General features: G+C 40.0%; 1 protein-coding gene across 2 annotated transcripts; it reads right to left on the bottom strand.

Moving 5' to 3' along the window:
* Positions 1 to 411: 411 nt before the first annotated feature.
* prodha (proline dehydrogenase (oxidase) 1a) lies at positions 412 to 22,503 on the bottom strand. Of its 2 annotated transcripts, none has more exons than XM_034192947.1 (14): positions 22,093 to 22,503; positions 20,565 to 20,773; positions 14,860 to 14,894; positions 14,266 to 14,415; positions 13,962 to 14,026; positions 12,454 to 12,570; positions 12,193 to 12,272; positions 10,929 to 11,010; positions 8,274 to 8,366; positions 5,885 to 6,031; positions 5,548 to 5,723; positions 5,359 to 5,457; positions 4,144 to 4,232; positions 412 to 1,746 (listed from the first exon to the last, which is right to left on the bottom strand). In XM_034192947.1, exons 1-14 carry the CDS (start codon positions 22,438 to 22,440, stop codon positions 1,556 to 1,558), a joined length of 1,881 nt encoding a protein of 626 aa, XP_034048838.1. In that variant the 5' UTR covers positions 22,441 to 22,503; the 3' UTR covers positions 412 to 1,555. The 2 variants fall into 2 exon arrangements, with proteins under 2 accessions (XP_034048838.1, XP_034048839.1); XM_034192948.1 differs by having other exon boundaries at positions 14,266 to 14,412.
* Between the last annotated feature and the right edge of the window lie 1,043 nt (positions 22,504 to 23,546).

Below are 23,546 nucleotides of genomic sequence, written 5' to 3'. Positions count from 1 at the left end.
CAAAGACAGGAGGGAAAACAGAGACAGGCGTGACAAACAGAAGGGATAAGATACACCCAACCCCAGACACAAAACAAGAGCGTGCAGTAAGAAAAACACAAAGCAAAACAAAACCTGAACATAAAGAAAAAAATGCAAACATGAATACAAAGATAATACAAAACCCACACATGAAAGTAGACCCCCTTGACAGTCTTAAAACCAAACGGCAACACTCGAGGTCGCATTTTGACCCAACAAGAAAGTGCAGTTCCTTGACTGGCCGCTTGAGGTTGGCTCCAAAAGGGAGCACATTCCCATAGAGGCCCATTTCAAAACATCCAACTACAGAGGAGAAAAAAAAAAAGAGACATGTTTACAGTCTGGTCAAAAAACATGGATAGTTTCAGCCTCCGTGGCAACTGTTTTTCAAACTTCTTAGTTTAAGAGATTTTAATTAATAGAATTCTGTATAACTGTGGCCGTGGTTGCTTTGATTGACAGTGGCACTGCCCATCAATGACTCCTCTCGTAGTCTCCGACTGGAAAGGAGTCACTCACTTTTGTGTCTGTTTGGAGTATTTTATTACAAACACCTGGAAAAATCTGTTTTTTGCAGTGAAACATCCTAATGGATCATTTAAGATGTCTCTGGTCTTATTTAATGTGATGATAAAAGGCGTTAGCATGTCATATCACTGCAGTGCTCTGGCATGCCGTACACAGCAGGGGCATTTTAATAAAATTTTTAAAAAAAAGTCCGCCTTAACTGGCACGCGGCGTGCACTGGCCCATTTGTATTGTAACTAAAGTGCACCCTAGCCAGCCGCTACGAAGTAGTAAGTAAAGTGTGATGCTTGCTACCTGACCTGAGTACCACGTAAACTGCGAAAAAATGCGCTCCAGTGAGCAGGTTGTGATCTAATATATAAGGCTGACCATGTGTGTGTTCATGTATGTACGCTTTCAACCTAAGGGCCCCAGTGACCTCTCTCTTGGTGACACCAGTCACCATAGCAAGTTTGATGTCAACTGCTTAATTACTGTGGCTGTGCACAGCAAATGCAAGCGTGCACACGCACACACACACAGTCAGCTTTATATATTAGATTAGATGTGCATACATACAAATCACACAGATCACCAAGAAATTTGCTCTTTAGGAAGCTGAAACACCACACAAGAGATGATGAAGCACCCTTGTGCCTCGTCACACTTTTTTGGACTCACAACGGACTATCAGAAGTTTGTGATCTCATGAAGGATGTTATGAGCCCCCACAAAACAACAGTGCATCCTACTGTACCTCTGGAAATGTGAGTGGCAACTGCTTTTACATATGCACAGATGTCAAACATGTACCGAAGAAATCTGACTACTGGGGAGAAATCTGTGGTAATCCAATTTTTCATAATGAGTATCTGATAAAGCATATCGTATTTAGCTGTTCATATGACCACTTGAATCAGATAACTCCACTAATCAGATAATGATCAGAGTTTTTAGTGTGCATGTAACAGGACCAGTGATATGGAACGCTTTCAGACATTCAGTATTGACTGTGTTCTCTTGTGACTCAGTATACAGGGTTATAAAAAATCTGACCACAGAGGACTCTGCGTTTCAGCTCCTTCCACAGCAGGCGGCGCTCTCTCTGGGTTCCCTTCACGAAGCCGCGGTTCTCTTGAGCACGGCGAGACAGGTAGGGAATGACCTCATTGACTGGGCCGTACGGAACATACTTGTAGACTGGGAATCCTGCTTGACCTGTTTTAAACACACAAATGGTTTTGAAAATGGTGTAAAATAAAACCAAATGTCATGCATGTAAATATGACAGCAAGCAGATAAGCAGATGCACGATTATATAAAAATATCTTTGAACATCCAGATAAAATCAACTTTGTTTTCAGTCTGCAAATGTTACAGTTGCTACTGTTACCTGTTCTGAGTAGATGTTACATTTCAAAAATCATGTCGTCCTAGGATTAAATTTTGGTCAGAGATAGTTCCCAGATCAAGGGGAAATTGATTAGGTATGGTACGGATCTGAAACTGGATTATACTCTAATTTGAGAAACCTTTGTCTGTTTATTCCCCTATTCCTCCCAAGTAATTTGCCTGACTTCCACCAAACGTGGACTGTGGATGAAGGTTGGTCAGGAGATCATTCTTAAAGAATTAATTTTGGCAAAGGTCAAAGTCATTGGGGTAATTTTCACTCTGATAACCAACAACTCTAATATTAATATAAATTTTTCTGTATTTAATATTAATGAAATACAGTTTGAATTACTAACTATGCTATTCATGTCCTATATATATACTCCGTTGAGTATGTTCAAAAAAGTCTGATCAGTATGAAATCAAGTAATATGGTGAAAGAACAACTTGTTAGAGTGAATGTATCAAATTTTCAGACAAATTGTTCAACTGAAAGTGGCTTGTGTGTAAAGATTGATATTATTTAACATTGTTTGAATACATTCGCTCTGAAATATTATATTTGTTTCTTGCTGCATGAAGTAGTAGCACCCTATTTAAAAAATAAATGCAACTTATAGAAAGGTGTGACGTTTTTTTTTCCCCCCTCTTCATGATACATTTTTGGACAGATGCGACTAATACTCCCATTTGACATACAGTCCAGAATATCTGGGAACTATGCCCTATATATAAACACTGCACCCAAACTTGTCCTTGGCATGCAAGTTTGACTCTTAACCAAAATCAATGCTCAATCATTCTACCAGGTTTGATTCAAATCAGATCAAGACTCCGAGTTATTATGTTCACAGTACAGACAGACAGATGGGGCTGAAAACAACACTTTCACATGCCCTAGAATGAATGCCAGACTATAGTTCGATTTTAGATGCTAGAATTTAGTGATTTGTAAAAGTCAAACTACATTTTATGGTGCTTAGTATTAAAAATCCTTTAAATTGGTACAGTATTAATCACTGCTCTTCATCTGCAGTGAATTATTGCACCAATTTCCACCACAACTGATGCTTAAATCAATATTACACAATTATTTAAAGAGGAGGGGAAAAATGACATGGACAAAAATCAAGTCAGGATTCAGAGCTCTCTTACTGGCATGAAACATTTTATTAGACAATCCCATGGAGCATAATAATAAACCATAACCAGAGTTGCAAAGTTTTTTTTTGTTGAAATACAGTATATTTCCACCATGTTATGCCGTTTCAACTCAAAATATAATGATATCACTAAGTAAAATCAGGCCTATTCACCAAGATTCATTAAAATTGGTTCATTTATAAAACCGTAAATCAGATTAATTTATTAAAAAATTTATTGGTCTTTTTTCTTTTTTTTGCTTCCTGTCAGAACAAAAAGGAGCTTTCCCGTCTGCAGCAGGTCCAAAATTCTGCAGCAAAGCTGCTGTCTCACTCCAGCAGAAGGACTTATATCTCTCCTATTTTAAAGTCTCTTCATTGGCTCCCACTGTCGTTGCGTTTCCATTTTAAGATCCTAGTGTTGACCTTTAGAGCTTTGCATGGCCAGGTTCCCTCCTACATTAGTGACCCGTTATGTCCCTACGCTCCCGCTCGGAGCCTGACGTCAGTGGATCAGAGCCTTCTGAGGGTCTCTCCTACCCACTTTAAGACCCGAGGAGATCGCTCTTTCCAGGCCATTGTGCCAAGGCTCTGGAATGATCTCCCTTTGTCTCTTCATTCACTGGACTCTGTCAATGTTTTTAAGAGCAAACTTAAAACCCATCTGTTTCGCCAGGCGTTCAAACCTTAGTAGTGAGAGGGCTGTTTTATGACCACTGTGTGTCTCTCAGTTATTTTATTGTGATGAACATTGCATTTTATTCTCAGAATTTTTATCTGTGTGTGTCTGTGTGTGAAGCACCTTGTGACTTTCCTTGTCTGTGAAAGGTGCTATATAAATATTACTTACCCTAGATATTATATTTGGGACACAGACCTAATATTTGGGATTGTTTTCGTAAGAGTGGAACCCTGAGCGGTTGGAACAGTTTGTTTTAAAGTGAACTGTTCTCTGTAGCTTGAACAGTCTCTGACGTCAGTGGCAGTCAGAGCGAGTGAACCTGACGTGTGCATGATTCATAACACATGGTGTAATTCCACAAGTTTACTTTTCGTAACTGAGTACAGAGTGACATACCTAATGGAAAACTAATCTGGTCACACATGCCCAGCAGTTGTCCAAAGTAAACTTTGTTTTCCATGGGTGAAAGGCCCATCTCATTCATCCTAAAAAAAAAAATTAAAAAAGAGGAAAAATGATAAGATATCTGTGTAGTGAGAGCTGGGGCCTCATGTACAAAGACTTACGTGGATTTCCTACTGAAATATGGTGTACACTAAATCCCAGAAACTGTCGTACACACAAAAATATCCAGACGTATCAAAGTGTGTGTACGCATGGTTTCAAGCACATTCCGTTTGTACATCCCAATCAACATGGAATTGAGCGCAGATGCACCAAACCCCTCCCTTTCCATGGCCCTATTTAAATATGCATATTCATGTAAATAGGCCCTGGCAGCTGGGTTTCCCCTTTCTGTCAGATCATGAACACAGAAAAGAAATTATACAGAGTGTGAGCTACAGATGATGGAAATTACGTGGAGACACACAAGGATAGTTTATTTAGTACCCTGTCAAACAGAATAAACATGAAACAGAAAAAAACTCTTCCGACTGCTTGCAGCTGTTCTCATTGCGGTAGAAATGTGTTTTCTGGCTTCTGTCCATGTTCAAAACAAAACATGGAGTAGTGATGGTGCGTTCAATATGCCTCGGGGGGGGGGATGCAAGCAGACAGTGAGTGATGCATCACAATTTCACCCGTCAATGTGAATTGATGCACGTTGAATTAATCGATTCATCGCACACAGTTGTATCTAGATACTGACTCGTATCGATTAATTTCCACATAGCTTATCTGAACGTTAGCACACCGCATTTTTGTGCGTACGCAGTCTTTGTACATGGGGCCCCTGGACTGGAGCTTTGTGTGAATTTCACACAGCCATTGATAAGTTGATAAAGAATGTCATACTATGATTTCCGAAACATTTGTCCATTTGTCCCCCTACTTCTCCCAGGTGCTTTGGTAGATTTCTACCATAATTGGTATGTGGTTGAAGGACGACCCAAAAAAATGCATTTAAAGGGTTTCTGGTGACAAAATTCAAGTTCACTGGGGTAAAAAGCAAAAATTTTAAATTTTTCACTCAAACATCAACAACATTGTGCACACATGTGGAGATGGATCCTGCAATTGTGCAGGTTAGATCAAATTTGTCAATGGACAATCAGAGCAAAAGTCAATGGGGTCAAATGTCAAAATTTTGGTATTAATTCAACTACTCACTTTTCTAGTGTAAATTTTATTGTGTCCTCATTGTGGGATGCAACCATGACATTAGCCTTTCTGCTGTGTTCAATCTCCTCCAGCACATACTCCAAACATCTACATAAAAATAAATGAGACAGGGGTTTTTTTTTGTAGAACTTTCTAATGGGAAAATACAAAGCGTTTTAATAATAGTTCAAGACATACTTATGATACATCCTGTTGGTGGCCTCATAGTCCGGATTTATTGGGTCTTCGTAGCCAATCTCTTTGGCCCTGGCTCTTTCTTGGTACATGTAGGCACCACGAACCAGTTTGGCACCAAAGTACCAGCCTTCCCGTCGTGATAACTCAATATCCGCAGTTACATTGTCATAAGCTTCCTAAGAATATTACAACACAGACAGAATAATACCCCATAGTTACACGGGTAAATCAGCATTCTCCCACCCCCCATAAAAAATAAATAAATAAATAAATAAACCTGGTAAATGTTACAGTACAAATAGTCATAATTAACCACATTGAAGAAGTCCAATCTCACCTTAAGGTAACACTGGTAAGTGTTGAAAATGATGGGCTTTTCCCTGTTGAATTTCCTCTGCATTTCCATTGTCAGTCTACTGATAGCTGGCTGGAAGTACGTCTGCTCAGCATCTATCATGAGCCTTACTCCTTTCTCCAAGGCATGCTGAAGCACAGACAATTTACAGTTTTTAATTAAATACAAGGTCTGTTAGAAAAGTATCCGACCTTATTATTTTTTGCAAAAACCATATGGATTTGAATCACGTGTGATTGCGTCAGCCAAGCTTGAACCCTCGTGGGCATGCGTGAGTTTTTTCATGCCTGTCGGTTGCTTCATTCGCCTGTGAGCAGGCTTTGAGTGAGGTGTGGTCCACCCCTCTCGTCTATTTTTTATTGTGAATAAATGTCTGAACGATTTGGATCTTTGCTGCATCAATTTTTTTCCAGAAACTGTAAGAGACCTCCAGGTGGACACCGTTCGAAAAATTAATATGGCTTTCAGGGACGATTTTATGGGGATTAAACAGATTAAGGAGTGTTACTGCCCCTTTAAGGACGGCCCACAACTGCTGAGAGCGCAGCGATGGACAGGCTGACACCCCGCACAAACAACCAGATCATTTCCAACGTGAAAGCTTTGTTGATCCGGGACCTCGTCTGACTTTCACAAAAAGGCACAAGATGTGGACATCAGCACTTTTTCCGGCACATTCCACCGTTACAGGAGTTTTTTTTTCATGGAAAAAGAAGCCGAGGGACACGCCACAGAGCCGTTCATTACGCGGGACAAAACCACCTCGGTGTTGGTCTCACAGGACAGCTTAAAGGTGGATTTCAGACGGATTCCGGTTGCTTTCCAGTCGTGTGAATATCCGATTGTGATTGTGCATGAGCTGGACATGCCAGAACATGTCCTGTGAGGCTTCATCACAGCGTTTCTTTTCGCCATGCAGCTCCGCCGCAACGCGCGGAATTCCTCCGCCTTTGTTCCTCTTTCCATGACAAAAACTCCTGTAACAGTGAAATGTGCCGTTCATTTCTAAACTGGACACTGTTTTGATCCGGTATGTCCTCTGACTAGCACAGGAATTGTGAAAAGACGTGGACATCAGCACTTTTTCCGGCACATTCAGACAGACGTGCGGAGGAGTTCGGCGCATCATGGTGCAGCCGCTCGGCGCAAAGAAACGCCGTGATGAAGCCTCACAGGACATGTTGGGGCTTGTCCAGCTCAAGCTCAATTTCTTGGATATTCACACGACAGAAAAGCAACCGGAATCCGTCTGAAAGCCACCTGAAAGCCGTCCTGAGACCAACACCGAGGTGGTTTTGTGCCGCGTCAAGAGCGGCATGGTGGCGCATCCCTCGGCTTCTTTTTCCATGAAAAAAAAAAAAAACTCCTGTAACGGTGGAATGTGCCGGAAAAAGTGCTGATGTCCACGTCTTTTCACAATTCCTGTGCTAGTCAGAGGACATACCTGATCAAGACAGCGTCCAGTTTAGAAATGAACGGCACATTTCACTGTTACAGGAGTTTTTGTCATGGAAAGAGGAACAAAGGCGGAGGAATTCCGCGCGTCGCGGCGGAGCTGCATGGCGAAAAGAAACGCTGTGATGAAGCCTCACAGGACATGCTCTGGCATGTTCAGCTCATGCACAATCGGATATTCACACAACTGGAAAGCAACCGGAATCCGTCTGAAATCCATCTTTAAGCCGTCCTGTGAGACCAACACCGAGGTGGTTTTGTCCCGCGTAATGAACGGCTCCGTGGCGCGTCCCTCGGCTTCTTTTTCCATGAAAAAAAAAAACTCCTGTAACCGTGGAATGTGCCGGAAAAAGTGCTGATGTCCACATCTTCTGCCTTTTTGTGAAAGTCAGACGAGGTCCCAGATCAACAAAGCTTTCACATTGGAAATGATCTGGTTGTCTGTGCAGGGTGTCAGCCTGTCGATGGGGGCTGGGAGTGTGCCGCGCTCTCAGCAGTTGTGGGCTGTCCTTAAAGGGGCAGTAACACCTCTTAATGTGTTTAATCCCCATAAAATCGTCCCTGAAAGCCATATAAATTTTTCGAACGGTGTCCACCTGGAGGTCTCTTACAGTTTCTGGAAAAAAATTGATGCAGCAAAGATCCAAATCGTTCAGACATTTATTCGCAATAAAAAATAGACGAGAGGGGTAGACCACACCTAACTCAAAGCCTGCTCACAGGCGAATGAAGCAACCGACAGGCGTGAAACTCACGCATGCGCACGAAGGTTCAAGCTTGGCTGACGCAATCACACGTGATTCAAATCCATATGGTTTTTGAAAAAAATAATAAGGTCGGATACTTTTCTAACAGACCTCGTAAGATCAACACATATTTGACAACCTTTAATATTGCTGTAGGTATTTATTTTTACCTTTGCTAGAATGTCCATCCTCTGCAGCATTCTCTTCATCTGTTTTTCCTCCTCAGCTGTAAACTTTTTCAGTAAAGGCTCCAGGTGGCCTGTCTACACAGCAACACAAAAAACAGTAAAGCATTTTGCATTTCCTTTCAAAAAAGTCTTAATGATCAGAGTGGAGCAGGTGTCCTGCCAATATGTAGACCTGGGATTGAATCCTGTTGGAAAAGTTCTTGTGTTTTATTATTTCTCATTATTATCATGATGGAAGAATGTGGAGTTTTTCTTTTAATTGATATCATGTATGCTGAATATATATTGTGCTAACTTTACATTTACGTGTGATCACTTAATGCTGAGGGTTTTTCATGTGAAAATACAAAAGACAGCTCTTCTCAGGGAATAAGATAAGAGAAGGCCACTCTCTCCCATTTGAGAAAAATATGTTTTTCCTGGCCAACCATGCGTTAGATAAGTCCGGCAGCCGTGTTGGAGACATGAGGGTTATGACTGGTAAAACTGTTGCTAGGTAACTCCCCCATGTGATTCAGGCTGTATATTAGCTGAGGTTTTGCTAATGTGCTTCAGTGGTTGCAGTCCCACAGTAATAAAGACTTCAAATTGAAGCAAGATGTCTGTCTTCCATTTTTCTCCGCCGCTGTCAGGACGGTTACTTTTTTTTTTTTTAGATTGGTCCTTCGAGCCGGATGCCAAAACCTTCCCGGGCATGGTGACAGGGGCCAGGTAACCTGAAGCTATGCACAGTCGGGTCTGGAACCTGTTGAAAGCCTTCCACCTCAATGTTAGATGTTACCCAACTATAAAATGTGTACCAGCCTTGAGAATGGCATTAACCTGTGTCAGACCAGCGTCTGATCCAGTGAGAGTCATAGACACTCATCTGCTTCAAGCTATAGAATCTAGCGATGAGCACCAACATGCCTGAAGGCCTATGCAGGACTTCATGATTATAATGAGAATTAACTGGGGGTGGGGAGACCCAACAGAAAAAAATATATGCATATGATATGTAAGGAAAGATGACCTCACAATCAGTGGTGGCTACTGTTCTGTCAAAAAGGGGAAGCTCATTATCGGTTTATATCATAAAATTTGTCATTTTATTTACATGGAAATTCAAATATGTAAAATGGTCATAACAATTCCTAATTGCACAATCATTTCACAATTTATATCTCTATTACATACAGTATTTTATGATAGCACAATTACCAAGTGGTTACTGTGCTTGGTTTCAGTGCGGAAGGTTCCCAGTTCAAACCCCATCCCTGCCACATTTCTCCATGTAATGTGGAGTTGTGTCAGGAATGGTATCCGGCATAAAACTTGTGCTAGAATCAACATGCAGGTCCACCTTGGATCTGCTGTGGCGACCCAGAGTGAAAACAAGGGAGCAGCTGAAGGGACTTACTTTTACAAGTATATTATGAATGGTTTTTAAACAAAAATATCAAAAATTTCAAAAAGCACATAGAACCTTTATTATTAAACATACATAACAGAGCCTGACCGTTTGAAGACATTGTTCCACACAAATGCTATTTTAAAGATTGGCCAGCAGATGTCACCATATCTAATTATATCAAAAGCTTCAAAATACTGAACCATTGCTTCATATTGATTCAGTGGTTCAAAACGCTTCAGTTTCTCCATCACCAATTTTCATGAATAAAATACATCAGCAACCACTAATTATTACCACATATGCCCGGATAAACTTATAATCATTTATACTTTGATGTTGTGTTGTGAACTGGGACATTAACGTACGACAACTTTTAAACACTTACTGAAGAACGAAAGAGTTACTCACAGAGATCTTCTCACATAACAGCTAATCCAGTGAGCTTCTCTGTGCGCCTTTAAAACAGACTAATTCATAGTGCACGCAAAAAACTTTGGCATAAATTTAAAAATGTATAAATACGGAAAAATGTGCAAATTAATTCTCACATTCCTATAGCTGTCAATCAAAACGGGATTCAGCCTTTCGACTAATCATCCAATCATTGTGCATAACTCCAACATCCAGGCCTACAGCTCCATTAACCCCCAGAGACACTCAGCGTCCGGGGCGGGACAAAATTGTGGCTTTATCCAATGACGGTCACATTTCATGGCAATGAAAAAACCTTTCCAGGCAGTTTCATTGAAGTGAACGGACGCTCGGCTTCTACAGGAAAATGCACTGACCACAGACCGTATGAGAAAAAAAAAAAAATTCATGAAAAGTTAACAAAATAAGAGTCAATTTGTGATAAGTAGCCGATTCTGAACAAACTTTCTTAAAATACAAAAAACGCAAATTTGTAAATACTGAAAGTCATAAACTAGGTATCTTTAATATAGTATTCATTCATATTTTATCACTTTTTTTAAAAACATTTTATTGATTCACTAATTTTGTAAGATATGAGTTTAAATTGTTAACAGCAGAATCCCATTCTAAATTTTTCAATTTAATATTGCCTTTTGATTTTATTTCTCTGAAATCTAAAGTACATGATAGATTGCATGAATTATGAGACATTTAAATTACATCCTGGGGTCTTACTGATGTATTGACACAGTCCAAAGTATCACCACAGCCCAGAAATCAATTTCACAGAATCCTCAGTCACTTTCAGACTGAATATTTTCATGACTCACCTCAAGGTTTGGCACCATAAGCAGGCTGGAGATTTTTGTTGTGTCGTTTATTAAGCTGTTCCAGTCCAGCAGATCTATTGTCCTGGAAAATGACAATTAAAATTATATATTATATATATGTGCCAGTTCCTGGCACAGTCCTGTTGAGGGTTAACTTATAAACTTGTTCAGTGACATATAATTGAGATTGGATCATTCCCAGACAGTAACATGAGATTGGTCAGTATTATATATAATGGCTGAGTGGATCCTTGTCATTTAACTGGTGGCTTGTATGTCACGTGACATGGATTATTCGTACCATTTTCCATTGTGATCATTTACGGTGCAATAGGGCTTTTTCATGTGCAATTTTCCTACTATATGAACACCGTGATGAAGCCTCAGGGGACATGATCTGGCATGTCCAGGCTCATCCACAATTTCTCGGTTAGTCACACGACTGAAAACCCACCGACAGCCGTCTGAAAGCCATCTCAAAGCCGTCCTGCGAGACCAACATGGAGGTGGTTTTGTGCCGCGCCATGAACGGCACGGTGACGCATCCGTCTGCTTTTCTTTCCATGAAAAAAACTCCTGTAACAGTGGAATGTGCAGAAAAAGTACTGATGTCCACGTCTCCTGCCATTTTTGTGTAAGTCAGACGACATCCCGGATCAACAAAGCCTTCACGTTGGAAATGATCTGGTTGATTCAGCCTGTCAATCGGCGCTCGGAGCGCAGCGCACTCTCAGCAGCTGTGGGCAGTCTTTAAACCGGCTGGAGCACTCCTTAATCTGTGTAATTCCCATAAAATCGTCAACTGAAAGCCAACAGAATTTTCCGAATGGTGTCCACCTGGAGGTCTCTCAGTTTCTGGAAAAAATTGATGCAGCAAAGCTCCAAATCGTTCATTTATTCGCAATAAAAATCTGACGAGAGGGGTGGACCACTGCTCACACAAAGCCTGCTCACAGGCAAATGACGCAACCGACAGGCGTGAAAAAACTCACGCATGCGCACGAAGGTTCAAGCTTGGCTGATGCAATCACACGTGATCCAAATCCCTATGGTTTTTGAAAAAATAAAAAAGGTCCGATACTTTTCTAATAGACCTCGTATGCTTAACTTCATGAAGTATTCCTTTCATTGAAAGAATCACAAAACATTCATTATTTGTTTACTAGATGTGCAGATGGTTTCTGTTCTTCAGCACTTCCTGTTGTAGAAGCACCATTTGGGTAGTCATTAAAATTCATTCTTGGCATACCAACTCTGTACTTACCCTGACAAGCCCAGCTTCTCTCCAGTAAACCAGTTATCAATGTCATTCTTGGCTCCCACACCCATTTCAGTGAGACTCTCCTGCATTTATTAAAAATACAGCACGTCTATAAAATGTGCAGAAACTCCAGAGGCAACTCCACATTGCTTATACACACACATCTAATGTTTTGTTGGTTTTTTTTTTATCTGACACAAAGAAACTCTTGGTGCATTTTTTCTGCCTGATCCTGCATGTGACTTTGCTTAAGTCTCCACACACCTTCAACTGTTCCAGTTCCAGTTTTTGTTCCAAAACCATCATTTCAGCTTTTCCCTGTTGTGCCGCGAAGAAGTTAAAGAAGCGCCTCCATTTCACCAGGACTTCAGAAAACTGGAGCTGTGCAGACACAACAAAGCATCAACTATCAAGTTACAGCACAATTCTTCAACGGCGGTCACACAAGTGTTAAATCTGTACAAGATCACACATTTTCCTCATTACAAGAAGACATTTACGTTTCATTTTTATGTGAGGAACCTAAGCCATGACACAAAACTGATTAAGGCTGATTTTTGCTAATTCATCTAGTATAAACTAGTCGATTACCCACCCCAGGACCGGTTTCAGTCAGAGCCTGAAATGAACACTTCATCTTCACCAACAAAGCTATCACCTCCCACCTGTCCCGGATTCCAGAGAACTGTGAGGGTGTGATTAAAACTGCCTCAAGAAGAGATGGCTGCTATTACTACTGCCACTTCCAAAAACAAAAAGGTAAAAAGGTCAAAGAAAAGTATGACACCAACCTTTTAGCACACTTGCCGATGATGATGCAACACAAAAGTAAATCTGGTCTTTTGTGTATACAGAAAATGTTTTAGATCTTTGAATTCAGCTCATAAAAAATGGCAGCAAAAACAAACATGCCGCATTTATAATTTTGTTCAGTGTATATAGATGAAGAGATAGACCAGAACATGAACTGTGCTCACAGATAAAAATAACACTGGTTGCTCTTATTTTATACACTACCTCCTTCCAATGACTAATAATGATTGGAAAATATATTACTTTTAACTAGTGACAGTAACAGAAGCAACTGGATCCTGCTGTCCCAACCCCCCAACACCAACTCTGATACACCAGCTGTACAAGTTACGCAATGGTTACTTGACAGCACATCCCTGCAACACATTTTCTGTTGAACAGATTTTCTTTTTTTGGAACAAGCGGCAGTGACGGGAGCGGTGTGACACTGATGGCAGCAGACAGATAGTCAGTGAAATGGGACTCGCAGTTGGGGAAGTGTACATACCTCAACAACTATCCCCACGTAAAGCTCCACCCCGTGAGGTAATGCAGTGGAGGAATTCAGTCAGAGCGTTCAGATGAACATGGATTTGCAAAAATGTGATTTGAAGTGCATTTGAAAGTACCTATGAATGAGGCTTGAAACAGCATTTCATGTATCTTTTGCTGTCCAGACTTGCAGCATGGAATTGGATTTAAATCGGATATGCACATCCACTGGACTGTTACTGTCAGTCTAAACAAGACCACTGAAATCCCAAAACCAGCTTAGAAGCTGCTACGTTTATGATTTCAATTTCATATGATGCATAAAAAAAACCTCACAAAAATCCAATTTTCTCCCTTTGTAGATGGTGGATTACCAGTTTAGGAGTTACAGTATAGCATGGCCATGACAGCTGGTAGTACTGTCACAAAAAAACTAATTAAACATTTACTCTAAATCCCTAAATTCAAAGCCCAAAAGTTAAACTTACAAGGAACTGTGGGCGACCCAGTGCAGTCAACTTGATGGCAGAAAATCCATCTGCAGAAGCGCTTCCTGAAATTTCACATGAACCATAAAAGTGTTATGCAATTGCTCTCCAACCTTTTCATTTACATTAATTCATCCCTGACATTTTTATTGAAAACTGACCAATCTTTATACCTGTTCTAGAGTTTGTACAGTACTACATCAACACTCTAATCCAAGTAGGAAACCATACTAGTGTCACTTCCCAAAAGTTTTTTTTTTTTAAACATAAAACACTGAGCAACATATTCACAATCTTCACTCACCTGAGGCATTAATACAGTTCATAAACGTTTCCATTTGATTGTCACATTTGGCCTCATCTGCATAGAAGTAGGTGCGGGCACTGATCACTCCCCCACGCCTGTCCCCAAACTGACGATGGGCCTTATACTTCCTCTCTCGATGATCAGCTTCTGGGAATCAAACAAGGTTAAATTAGCTACTTTTCGTGTGAAAATAACACGTGCCACAAACAAAGCTCCATTCACTGATTACTGGCTGTTAGACAGCGTGACGGAACAGACTCTATAAGGTATTCAGGTAATGCGACACCTGTGATGACTGGCGTATTATTATTATTATTGGATGAATTATATATCTCATCCTCACAACATCCAGAAATAACATAGTACTATGTAGGCAACACTGCATGCTAGGAGGACTGAACATACAGTACTCTGGCAGATGCATATCAGATTCATGCTGCATGAAGGCATTAGTCTGTAATCCTGCCTTGTAAGCCTTGCTAGAGTAGTTCTTCACAGGATGAACGAAGTATGTGGTTAGTGATAACAAAGGAGACCAAACACCACATCAAATACATGAAAAGTATTTTAAAAACAATGAAGAGTTTGCACCTGGACTTTCCTTCTCTGCTTGAGAGACACACGACCTGAAAGAGAGAAGGCAGTTAGTATCAAAAGAAGAGCAAAACATAATGTCACTGCAAATCAGTCAGTCATCGAGTCAGTAGGTCTGCAAATGTAAACCAAAACTACTGCATAGTCAACTCTAAAAATTTGGATTCTGATATATTTCTATATTGGGCCATATTAGCATCTTTCAGTGTACACACAACTGACAGTAATATAAAACAAAGACAAGTTCTTATGTTGCTTGTGAAGCCTTGTTCAGGTTACTTTATTTGTACCAAGGGGTAGACTTGGTTGCAGAGAGAGATGCATAGCTACTACTATAAGCAACAGGTTGGTCTTCGTCATGCGTCAAAGTTCTTGAAATGGAGCAATATTGCCACCTGGTGGACATTAACCATGAATGTAAGTACAACAGAATTTTGCCAATAGCTCTAATAATTTATAAAACACAGGCAATATAGAAAACATACATTGCTCTTCACAGTATGTGCAAAAAGCACAGTTCCCAATTTTCAGATTCTCAAACTGCATAAGACAAAATGATATGTAAAAGTTGCAGAATCTAGATTGGATTAAAATCTAGAAACACTTTAAAATTAACAGTCAGGCTGGGATTTGAACCAAGGATCCTTTGGTCTCAAGCCCCACAGCTTAACCACTAGAGCATCACCTCCCTTCATATAAAAACCAAACAAACGCTGGGGGCCCCTTTTTCCCCACACAGTATCACAGTTCATTTTGAATTTAAGTTGTGAATTGATGACTGTACACACTGCATTGCTCTGTTGCTACTGTACATTTACATTGCAAGTTTACGACCAATGTTTTTTTAAGTGCATTCACATTTCACTGTGTGACCAAGGGCATGTTGGTTTAAGATGAGGTGTGACTGTGCGACACGCTGGTACATTGCTATCGTGAGGCAGCAGGTACTGATTACATCATAATGTGACACAAACCTGATCTAAACTCAAGTGCAGAGTTTTTGTGATATTTGCACAGTACGATATTCAAATATACTTTACAAAGGTGAGTTCACAATGCCTGTACACACAGGGATGCACATTAGTGCTCACATTTAATCTCTTCACTCACCTAAATGAAACGGAGTTGAAAACACAAAGTACAACCTGAAACAAATAAAACACTCATTGAAAAATATTTTTTCCTATTCTCCTGTTTTCACAGGGGTTGTTACAGTAGATCCAGCAGGGATCATTCATTCATTTTCTATACTCGCATTCTCCAATTAGAGGTCGGGGGGCAAAAGTCCCCTGTGCACCTCAAAGAGCTGTGCTAGATGACTTTTGCTCCTGCTGGCACACATTGACACTTTACAAATACAGAACCCTTTCTTCGCCACAGGGATGAAAGTGATGAAAAACACAAAAAAAAGCTGAAACCCAAAATTAGTAGTCAGGGTCTGAGCACATGCCCCTCCAGAAAATTTTGGAAGGTGCACTCTGGGGCTATGCCAGACACTATATTTGCAGTGAGTGCAGCACCCATTTTGGTGAGAAAAAAAAGTCCTTATTCAGAATCACTCCTCTAGTAGTATTCTGCCCTTACTAGAATGCAGCAGTTTTCTAGCTTGGCAGATAGTTAAATAGGCCCATAAGTAAGCATCCAGGAGTCAGCAGGTAAGCTTGACATGTTCACTGTGAGGATCACTGTGAAACTACAATACAGAAATAGAAATAAATGAATAAAATATAATACAATTTATAATGCATGCGCAATTACTTTAGACTGTGCATCGGACGTAGTCGATATAGGCCCCCAGAAAGTCTCCCTTGTTTCAACCTAGCTCACCACAGCAGATCTGAGGTGGATTTGCATGTTGACTTGCCAAGTTTTTATGCCAGATACCCTTCCTTGATGCAACTCCACATTACATGGAGAATGGGCGGGGGTGGCCTTGAACGATGAGCCTTCCACTTTGGAAACACGCTCACTTAACCACTTGGCCCCCACCCCTGCCACCCCAAGGCCACAAAAATTCAATAAACCTACATGGAGATTACTCTGGCATTGGCAAAGCCTTTTGTTATCCAAGAAGGTAAATTTTTCATGCAGAGCATTACAGGCACTCCCCCCACAACACTTCAGTTTCTGACAAAATATTCCACTACAGCCCACTGAAATTTGTTGTGTGTGTGTGTGTGTGTGTGTGTGTGTGTGTGTGTGTGTGTGTGTGTGTGTGTGTGTGTGTGTGTGTGTACGCATGTGCATGTGTCTGCCCTCCTTTTTTTTTTGTATATGTCCTTCAAGCCAAGTCATGAATTAGTCAGCCCAGTACACAGGTCATGACATCAGTTTACGTCGCTTGCACAGAGTGAAATTAAGTTTTTACAAAAACATTATTCTCATTATTTAAAATAAGCAGGTTTTCCTCCAGTGACTACCAAAGATTAGTGTGAAACATGCTGCAGCAGACTGTGTCTTTGGTGTTCAGGAAAGGCCAAACCTTTTTATTGCATGAGTAATATTCACGTGCCACGCTGACGTCATTCAATTCATTTAAACAGCAACAAATGGAAAGAAACTGTGCACTGTGTGCAAATCTGGACATTGTTGATTAAAAAACATGTTCTTTCAGAATGTGCACGATGATCTTATGCCAAAGCTTATTTTCTTTTCAGAATATTGTTTCCCTCTAGGCTCAGCAAGGTTTGGTGTGGTACACACCCCCTGCCTTCACTGGCTGGGAAAAAAAAAAGAAAAAAGCTCAGCCAATTGGATGAGAGGGGTCTGTACTAGCCAGCCAATAGGGGAGAGATACTGTTTTGATACTGGACAGAGCACATTCGGATTTTATTACAGCCTCCTGAAGTACAGGTCACACACAAATAACAATCGGGGTTTGATTAAGATATGGTACAGTCTGTAACCAGATATGAGATAAAACACAATAAACTTTATATATATATATATATATATATATATATATATATATATATATATATATATATATATATATATATATATATATATATATATATATATATATATATATATATATATATATATATATATATATATATATATATATATATATAGTAGTGTTCAGAATAATAGTAGTGCTATGTGACTAAAAAGATTAATCCACGTTTTGAGTATATTTCTTATTGTTACATGGGAAACAAGGTACCAGTAGATTCAGTAGATTCTCACAAATCCAACAAGACCAAGCATTCATGATATTCGGGGTTTTCACGTATCCCATAATCCCTTGCATGCCAGAGAGTCGCTGCAGTCAAAACAACAGAGAATCCACACGATGACAACTGTAAATAAATATACTACAAAAATGTCATTTTTTTTATGCTTTTCATCACATTAATAAGAGAATGCTGCATGATACCCTGAAAACTTGCTAAAACAATTATAACAAATAATCCGTGTCTGCTACGTTTAATCTGTGTGGAATTTAATAAGCGCAAACCGAATTTCAGACATATTATATATATTAGTCTGAAACAAAGAGGAAAACAGTGTTGTAAAGAACAATAATCAAGACGTTAAAAAGCAAACTTCACTCTTCCCCAGAACGACATGAACAGGAAGCGAGCGTAGCTCACAGCAGCTCCCATTGAAAATAATGGAGAGACAGCCTGTGATTCTCGCATGTTTACATAAAACAAACGCAGTAACATCTATAAACCCAGAGAATATATTCATGAGAGTTTTAGGCACAATATAAAAATAGTTTTATGTTGCGATGTTAATTGTGTTGTCCGTGTGCAGTGGTTAAAGTGAAGCGTGATCAGAGCGTATCAATGCAGTTCTCAATGTTACTGAGATCTCGCAGCGCAGCGACCTCTCCGAGATTTTGCGGGATTTGAAACCTGAAAAGCCTCAATGCACACTCTTAAGGCTATGAAATTGGGCTATTAGTAAAAAAAAAAAAAAAGTAGAAAAGGGGGTGTTCACAATAATAGTAGCATCTGCTGTTGACGCTGCAAACTCCAAACTATTGCGTTCAAACTGCTTTTTTAGCAATCCTGTGAATCACTAAACTCATATTTAGTTGTATAACCACAGTTTTACATGATTTCTTCACATCTGCGAGGCATTAATTTAGTTGGTTTGGAACCAAGATTTTGCTGGTTTACTAGTGTGCTTGGGGTCATTGTCTTGTTGAAACACCCATTTCAAGGGCATATCCTCTTCAGCATAAGGCAACATGACCTCTTCAAGTATTTTGACATATCCAAACTGATCCATGATACCTGGTATGCGATATATAGGTCCAACACCATAGTAGGAGAAACATGCCCATATCATGATGCTTGCACCACCATGCTTCACTGTCTTCACTGTGAACTGTGGCTTGAATTCAGAGTTTGGGGGTCGTCTCACAAACTGTCTGTGGCCCTTGGACCCAAAAAGAACAGTTTTACTCTCATCAGTCCACAAAATATTCCTCCATTTCTCTTTAGGCCAATTGATGTGTCCTTTGGCAAATTGTAACCATATAAGTTTTCCCCTCTCCAATCAACTTTTTAATCAAACTACACTGTTCTTCTGAACAATGTCTTGAACTTCCCATTTTCCTCAGGCTTTCAAAGAGAAAAGCATATTCAACAGGTGCTGGCTTCATCCTTACATAGGGTACACCTGATTCACACCTGTTTGTTCCACAAAACTGACGAACTCACTGACTGAATGCCACACTACTATTATTGTGAAACCCCCCCTTTTCTACTTTTTTTACTAATAGCCCAATTTCATAGCCTTAAGAGTGTGCATATCATGAATGCTTGGTCTTGTTGGATTTGTGAGAATCTACTGAATCTACTGGTACCTTGTTTCCCATGTAACAATAAGAAATATACTCAAAACCTGGATTAATCTTTTTAGTCACATAGCACTACTATTATTCTGAACACTACTAGACAGACAGACAGACAGACAGACAGACAGACAGACAGACAGACAGACAGACAGACAAATGGAGAGCTAGATATCCCTGCAAGCGCATCTAAGTCAGAATAGTAAAACAGCATAAAAATTTAAATGAAAAAATTTGACAGACAGACTTGGTTGAACCTGTCACACCAGTCACAGTCGTGAACATGTATCGTGCATTCCGGAAGTATTCACAGCACTTCAGCACTTCACTTTTCCACATTTTGTTATAGCAGTCTTATTCCAAAACAAAGTAAATTCATTTTTTTACCCTCAAAATTCTACTCATAGAACCCCATAATGACTACATGAAAAAAAAAAATTAACTTTTGCAAATTTGCAAATCAGATAATGCAGTCATTCTGGACATACACTAAATTGGAATTCACTCCCACCTGACCTCCGCAACACTGACTCCCTTCTCCTCTTCAGATCCAAACTCAAAACTCACCTGTTCAGACAATCTTATACAGCATGACCATACATACCTCACGACCACACGCTCCTCATGATTGCTCATGCCACACGACCACATACACCACTTGACCACACATTCCACATGACTACACACGCCACATGACCACACGCCACATGACTACACACACCACATGATCTCACATACCGCAACTCTACAGCCTCCAGTTTTACATATGCTTCTCTGTTTCTTTATCTTTGTTTTTTAATTTGTCCTGTACAGTGTCCTTGGGTGTTTTGAAAGGCATTTCTAAATAAAATGGATTATTATTAAATGGCATGCAAATGGCAACCCGACTTACTCCATTTCCTTATTCTCTGCCTCCTCTTGTGTCAGGTCCTCTTCTACGCTGTAGTCCAAAACTGCCCCAACACCAAAAGCCTGATTCTTCTGAATTAAGGGTTTGATGGCGTGGTGGTCTTCACCGGCCACAAACTGCCCATAGAAGGTCATTTTCATCATCTTCTCGAACAACCACTGACCGAGCAACTTCTTACTCAGCTCAATCACCTGAGAACAAAATAAAACAAGGACGAGCCAAACATCAAAGCTGAATGCAAGTCTCCTGATTGTACAATTTTTCACACTGTAAAATGTCACACTTAAATGTTATTTTTGCTTGCCTATTTTTCCATTTTAAGTCCCAATGTGGAGGTTTTCTAAACTTTTTATACATTTCACAAAAATTAAACCCTAATCCGTTTAAGATTAAAAAAATATATAATTTGCCAGGCTGTAAGGTAGCTGAGACTTCAGATTTAAAGCCCAGTGGCACTGGATGCATACAGTGCCTTTCTGGAAATGGTAGTCAGACTTGGAAATAAAAAAAACAAAATGAAACAACAACAACAACAAAAAACAGACTTCAGTTCGCAAACTGCCCAGAACAAGTGCTACAATTTAGTGACAAGGAAATCTGCAGTTCAATGGCCTAGAGGGCATCGCAGTCTCGTTTGAACCCTGCATGATATCGTGGGATTTGGCCACTTATGGGGACAGCTGCTACTGTTGTACAATATATACACAGCATAACTTCACATGGAAAAATGGTGTAGGGTTTTGTTTTCGGCTGCAATCACCGAAGCAGTCCCGAAAAGTTTTTTTTTTTTCCTCAGTTCCCAGTGGAGAAGGGAAGACAAGGCAAATGGAAGACATTGTGTCGGTAAGTGTTAGCATACACAGCTAACCAGAGTAGCTGTGTTCTCACATGTAAAACCGCCGTGACATGTTTGTGCCCCGGGTCTTAAACAAACCGCAGCACATGTCCACTTTACCACCGCATCATCACTTTTTCTTTGCATTTCCACTTTGTTCGCATGTAATTTGTCCAAAAACTCAAGAGAAAATGCCGTGTTTTTGTCCCTGGAAGTAGCGAAATTACATCATATGCATATTTTAGCCCTTTAGCGCCCGCCTTCAAACGAGACTGTGCTGCCCAATTAAGGTTTGGAGAATTGGTTAGAAATAAAAACACTATTGAGTGCAACCTATCGCTACACAAAGGTATATGCACACCAAATGCTTGATGTTCTGAGTATTGTTTCTCCCCGTGTGGATTCACACTTTAAACACCAGTATTATGAGGTTTTTCAGAAATATGGAAATCCTACAATTGACAAAAAAAAAAAAAAAAAAAGACACTGCAATGTTCAAAAACTTTTGTTCAGTTCCTTTTTTCTTGTTCCAAACAGAAATAACTTGGAGTAAAGAGCACTGTACTAAACTGGTACTCTTGGGTAGCTGAGCCCCCCCTTATGAATTTCTGCTTAGGGCCCCAAACCGGCTTGGTCCGGCCCTGGCTATTTATTGAGAATTATTTAACGACTCACCTCTTTGTTCTTTTCCACCAGAACGTCTACGGCACAAAGCTTGAAGACCAGCAGGCTTCGGAGCAGCTCCGTATTGCTCTTACTTCTGTAGGCTTCCTGAGAATTTTCGAAGTCGATGTGGATTTTAATGTCGTGCGTGTTTGCGGCATTTTTGCTCTGGCTGATGAGCTCAAGTGGCGCAGTTTCCACCACGGGACAGCCGTCTATCTGCGCCTCTTTCTCTCCCACTTCTTGTGTCTTGGTGGATGCCACTGAGGATCTGTATCTGCCGCTAGATGCCAGGAGGATTTTTCTCACATTGGCCAAGTTTGCCCGTACAAGTGCAGCTACAAAGCTGGTGTACGGCATGATTATCTGATCGTCTCGTGCGGCTCCTTCAACAACTCATTAACGTCGTTCCTGCACGCGCTGTGTTCTTCTGTCGTAATGATGACGCCCCTGGGTTTGGCGCCGACTCACTCCCGGAGGGCGGGGCTTCGCTTATCACGTCAGGCTGTAATTTAAATGAGTTAAAATCAATCAATCAATCAATTTTATTTATATAGCGCCAAATCACAACAAACAGTTGCCCCAAGGCGCTTTAAAATAAGCTTAAAAATAAAATAAATAAAAACTTTTCGTTCTTGTATCCATCTCCTGACTTGTCTGCAGAACTCTACCTTATGTACAGTTTAAGTTCAGTCTGTTGTCTGTCTCTCACGTCCTTTTCTTTATTTTCTTTTTCTCTTATTGCACATTTTATTTTCTTGCACATTTTATCACTGTGAATTATTCAGTGTTTAGTGTATATTTGTACATGCCGTACAGAGAGAGTGCAGCTCAAACCGAAGTCAAATTCTTTGTATTTTGTGGATACTTGGCGAATAAAAGCTATTCTGATTCTGAAAAAAGTGGATGTAAAAGTGGTGATTACCATTAAACACTGTAATTCCTACGGTTCGTGCATTTTTTAAATTTTTATTTATTTATTATTTATTTGTAAAACTTCTTGCGTTAAAGTTGAAAGTCTACATGGTATGGGGGGCTGTCCAAATACTTATGGACCTGATTGTAAATTAGAGATTAGATTAGATTACATTAGATAGAACCAGTGTTGCCACAGTAACTCTTAAAAGTTACTTTATTAGTTACTTTTTACCATTACATTTTATAGTTACTTTATAGTTACTTCATTAGCAGCTGTGGACAACTTGCCATCAGCTGCTGAATGTAACTAATAAAGTAATTAGTAATCTAACTTGGTTATTTTTAAGATTGAGTACTCAGTAAAGTATTAGTTACTTTGTTGATTACACAATCTTAAGAGTAACCAAGTTAGATCACTAGTTACCTTATTAGTTACATTACTTATTAGTTACACGATGTTCGCAGCTCCTAATAAAGTAATTGCATAAAGCTGCAAATGAAGTAACTGTATAAAGTAACTAATAAAGTAACTTTTCAAAGCAATTGTG

This window comes from Thalassophryne amazonica, chromosome 17, assembly GCF_902500255.1.
Source record: "Thalassophryne amazonica chromosome 17, fThaAma1.1, whole genome shotgun sequence".
In the NCBI taxonomy this organism is placed as follows: Eukaryota; Metazoa; Chordata; class Actinopteri; order Batrachoidiformes; family Batrachoididae; genus Thalassophryne; species Thalassophryne amazonica.
This window is presented reverse-complemented; position numbering and strand designations above follow the sequence as displayed.